The following is a 4,757-nucleotide window of genomic DNA, read 5'->3' as shown; positions in this document are numbered from 1 at the left end:
AGTTTCACCCAATTCCACCGTCCTAATCATTCAGACGAAAGAGGCGATTTTAGAGGAAATCGCGAAGAAATCGTCAAAGTCGCACATGGATATTCGACCAACTTCTAGGTCAACTCATGGGGAATTGAGTACTGGGGTTTATTCCCCTATGGAAGACGACCAGCTCAGCCAAAATTTGGAGCAAACGGCTGGTCGAATCGATGGTAGTGAAAATTCCGACGACTTTACTTCCAACGTCGGAATTAATGGAGGACCAGTGAAAGAGGCGACCTCCCAGGGCCAAAATAGTCAAGAAACACTCATCCTCAATCGTCCTAACACTGGAAACCTCAAAAATAAGGTCCCAGCATCTTCCACAAGTACCCATCCAAGTGTTCATCAAGGACGACAAGGAAAAATAGGGGAGACGTCAAGTGGTGATCGTGGAGAAGGTCGACAAAGTTCTGGAATCAGGATTTACGAAAATGAAGCGAAAGCAATAGTCCAAAAAACCACCCAACATCAGGAAGACAACCCCAATGAACAACAGAGCAAACACAGGATGAACAAGCAAATTCAACCTGCAACTTCAACAACAGCAAATTCTAATTTTTCCTTTGCAATAGCAGGTAATTCATCGCAATTTACCCCTCATCTCAATGCAGGTAATTCATCAGAAATACAGAATCATCAGGACAAAATGGGAAAGAATGATGAAGTAAACGATCCAAGGCAAGAACAAAACAAGGAAAGCCAGGATCAAATCCAAAGATATCAACAACAGCCTGGAAATGAAAATGGGAGCTTCGAAGTTAGCAAAGTAGAACAAAACCAAAGGAATTCTGCAGTGTATATAGATCACACAAAGCAAGTTCAAGGAGGAGGGAAGGCTGATGACAAGCATAACAGCGCAAGGGATCACTACCACAACAACTTCCCCAAAGTCTCTAACAATTTTGCAAGGTATGATCCTAAACTGAAGACTGATAATTCTCATAAACAGGCTGGTCAAGTGGATCAGGGCAGAACTAGAAATACCAATAACCATCTGCAGAACCAGCAACCCAATAGCAATAATAAAAGTGATCAAACTGATGAACCTGCCCCATACACTGTGATACAATCGTTTGCAGCTAGGTTGAGATATAATCAGGCACAAAACGAAACTCCCATTACTCTAAATGAAACTGTGCATACCACTAAACAAGGATTCCCAGCTGTTCTTATTGATGAAAGTGATTACTATGTTAAATTAGCTGAAATTTGTAAGTACACTCTTGTTGGCAAATTTACGAACACTATGCCTAGAATGGAGCTGGTTAGGAAGAGTTTTATTTTGCAAACTCAACTGATGGGGGGAGTTAAGATAACACATTTTAATTCTAGACATGTCTACATTGACTTGGACAATGAATTGGACTATCAAACTGTGTGGACGAAACTGAAAATGAATATAGAGGGCCAAGCAATGAGAATACAAGCTTGGACCCCTGATTTTACTCCGGAGGAAGAAACACCTGTTGTCCCTATATGGATATCCATTCCAGGCCATCCTTGGCATTGTTACAACAAAGTATTCTTAACAACTATTTTGGAAAGCATTGGAAAAGTTTTGTTTTTGGATTCACCTACCTCACAGAGAACTAGAGGCAGCACCACTAGAGTAAAGGTTCAGGTCGACCTCTCAAGGGAGAGACCTTCACATGTTTGGTTGGGTTTCAAGAATTCCAATCCAAACAAAGGAAGGTGGTTGAAAGTTGAATACGAAGGAATCCCTAGCTATTGTTTTTATTGTAAGCATCAAGGGCATAAGGATGAGGAGTGTACAATAAAAAGAAGAGATGATGAGTTGAGGAATAACAGGGAGTAGGAAGGGGACAGGAACACCAAAAGTTGGGAGACTGCAAAAACACAGGAACAGGGGCAGAATCCTAAGCCTGAAACAACAAAGACATCAAACCATGTTAGAAAAAATCAAAAAGAAGAGAATGGAAAAAATGAAATGCAAAACCAACCAAAACCACAGTTGCTGAATCAACAACAAAAGAGGCACATACAAAATCAAGAAGAACAGGGTCATAATATGCAGATACAAGAGGAACCATGGCAAATACAAAGAAGGAGACATCCAAAACCTCAAGAACAGGCCAACACCAATGCTGTGTGGAGGCCTGTCAACCCTCCAGCACCAAAAGATAACAGTACCCAGCAACAGGAACAGGAAAGTGTAGGTATACCTAACCTCCCAACTCAAAATTTTTTTACTAACCTTGAAGTGCAGGAAACACAGGTGAGACAACAGACTGAATTGGTTGAGAGCAGGGAAGCATCAAACTAAATAAACCAAACAAATAATGCATATTTAAATGTACAGCCTACCAGGAACAGCCCAGCTAAACAAAACAATTCTCAGCAATACAGTGCAGGCAACACAAAAAGCAAGAGCACAGGTATTGACTTATCTCTCCCAAGCCCTCAACCCCTATATATTAGTGATGTGAATGCTGGTTTTACTGATGAAGTGGAAGGAGGTATGGATGGGGGGTGTCAGGAGATAGCCACTAACTTGCAGGAAGGGGAATCCAAAGGGGGGAATTTGCCTCATGCTATGCATGAGGGGTTGGATCATGACCATAGGACTGCCCATAGAGCCACTAGGAATGCTGAAGGTATTCAGCAGCATAAACAGCAAATACAGCAGCAAATGCAAAACAGTGACAACAAAAAACAGGATGCAAAGGAAACAATAGAGGAAAAGGGTGAAAAACAAAATGACAGTGATCATGAGAAAAAAAAGGTTACTATGGTTAATGAAAGCTCCCCAAAGAGTAGGAATAAACCTAGTAAACCAAAAAGAGATGCTGCAAAAAGAAGACAAATCCAGCAGCAAGAAAAGGATATGGAACAAGAGCATGAAGTAAGGGAAGAATTATGTAACAAGTTTGTGATGGTGGATGATACCCAAGGTCTAAATATTCTTCCCCTACAAGTACAATACATGGCTCCCCATAGTTCTGACCCTCCGGACAAAATGCATAAGCAATGTAGACTCAATGATCAACAGAATCTGGATGAATATGGAGTGATCAATTCTGAGGATGATCAGACAGATGATAACCATTCTCTACAGGAATCTGATGATAATGATGAGTCTAGTGAGGCTCTTATTAGGGCATTCAATCCTCATAAAGAACAGATAATAGAAGATGAGGTCCAACAAGTCATTAAAAATCAGAGCCTATCTCCAAGGAACTTCCAACAAAACAGATTTCACTTCACCAAACAGGATGCTAATACTGCCACTGCAGGCAGACCTAACACTAGACTCTTCTCCTCCAGATCTTCCCAATGATTAGTACAATCGTATGGAATGTTAGGGGGATCAACACTCAAGGAGTGTTGGAAAGACTCAAAATGCTTAGAAAAATGCACCATTTATCTATTATTGCAATTCTGGAAACTTTTTCTGATAATGTTAATATACAAAGCTTCAAAGTGCAATTGAACATGGATAATGCTATTAGTAATTGTAATAATAAGATTTGGGTTTTTTGGAACAGTGATATTGACTGTAATATTCTTGATGAAGATGAACAGCAAATTACTTGTGACCTGAAACACAATGAATTACAATATCAATTTACTAATACTTTTATTTATGCAAAATGCAAAGAATCCCTGAGGAGACCTCTATAGGAGAAGTTACTGCATCAGGCTTCTGCTAACAACAATCCATGGTGTGCCGTAGGAGACTACAATGTTATCTCTAATATGGAGGAAAAACTTGGTGGCTTACCATACAATATGAAGAAAAGTATGGATTTCATTGCTGTAATTGAAGCTTGTGGACTTATAGACATAGGGTTTAGTGGTCACAAATTTACTTGGTCTAATAAGAGAGGCATTAACCATAGAATCTGGAAAAGGCTTGACAGGGCCTTAGTTAATGATTCTTGGCTTGAAAAGATGCCTCAAACCACTTTAACCCATTTATCTGCTACAGGCTCGGATCATTGCCCTTTACTCTTGGAGATGGTATCCAATGAAGCATCCCACATCAAGTATTTCAAATTTCTTAACTGCTGGGTTGATAATCCCAATTTTATGCTCACAGTGAAGAATTGTTGGGATAGGCCTGTGGAAGGTCATGCCATGTGGAAGTTTCACCAGAAAATGAAAAGACTTTCTAACACTCTGAGTGTTTGGTCTAGAGAAGAACTTGGAGACATTTTTCAAAAGGTTAGGATGTATGAGGAACAAGTGCATGAAGCGGAAGAAAATTACATCCAAAATCAAAGTGACTCAAATAGGATGATCCTCCATGAGCTTAATGCCCAATATATTAAATTCCTAAAAATTGAGGACACCATCCTGAAACAAAAAACTCAGCTTCAATGGTTTAAAGATGGTGACACCAATTCTAAGTATTTTCACTCCATTATAAGAGGTAGGAGAAGAAGATTATTCATCCACAAAATTACTACTGAAAAGGGGGAGTGGATACAGGGAGAAAACAATGTTGCCCAGGAGGCTTGTGTGCACTTCCATACCATATTTACAGGTGAAAACAGATACATTGATGAACACATACTGGAGTGCTTTCCCAAAATAGTCCTAGATGATCAGAACATTCAGCTTACAAAATTACCGAATATGGATGAGCTTAAAGATGTAGTATTCTCCATGAATCCCAATTCCGCAGCTGGTCCTGATGGTATGAATGGGTATTTCTTTCAGAAATGCTGGAATATTATCAAAAGAGACTTGATGGAAGTAAT

At 39.7% G+C, this 4,757-nt stretch overlaps 1 protein-coding gene across 1 annotated transcript; it reads left to right on the top strand.

Moving 5' to 3' along the window:
• Window positions 1–1,981: 1,981 nt before the first annotated feature.
• LOC138337837 (uncharacterized) lies at window positions 1,982–3,331 on the top strand. The gene is made up of 2 exons (XM_069288270.1): window positions 1,982–2,269; window positions 2,354–3,331. The coding sequence occupies exons 1-2, from the start codon at window positions 1,982–1,984 to the stop codon at window positions 3,329–3,331; spliced, it is 1,266 nt and encodes a 421-aa protein (XP_069144371.1).
• The last annotated feature ends 1,426 nt before the right edge of the window (window positions 3,332–4,757 follow it).

This window comes from Solanum lycopersicum, chromosome 8 (assembly GCF_036512215.1).
Source record: "Solanum lycopersicum chromosome 8, SLM_r2.1".
Taxonomy (NCBI): Eukaryota; Viridiplantae; Streptophyta; class Magnoliopsida; order Solanales; family Solanaceae; genus Solanum; species Solanum lycopersicum.
The sequence above is the reverse complement of the archived record's forward strand: the minus strand, read 5'-3'. Positions and strand labels throughout refer to the sequence as shown.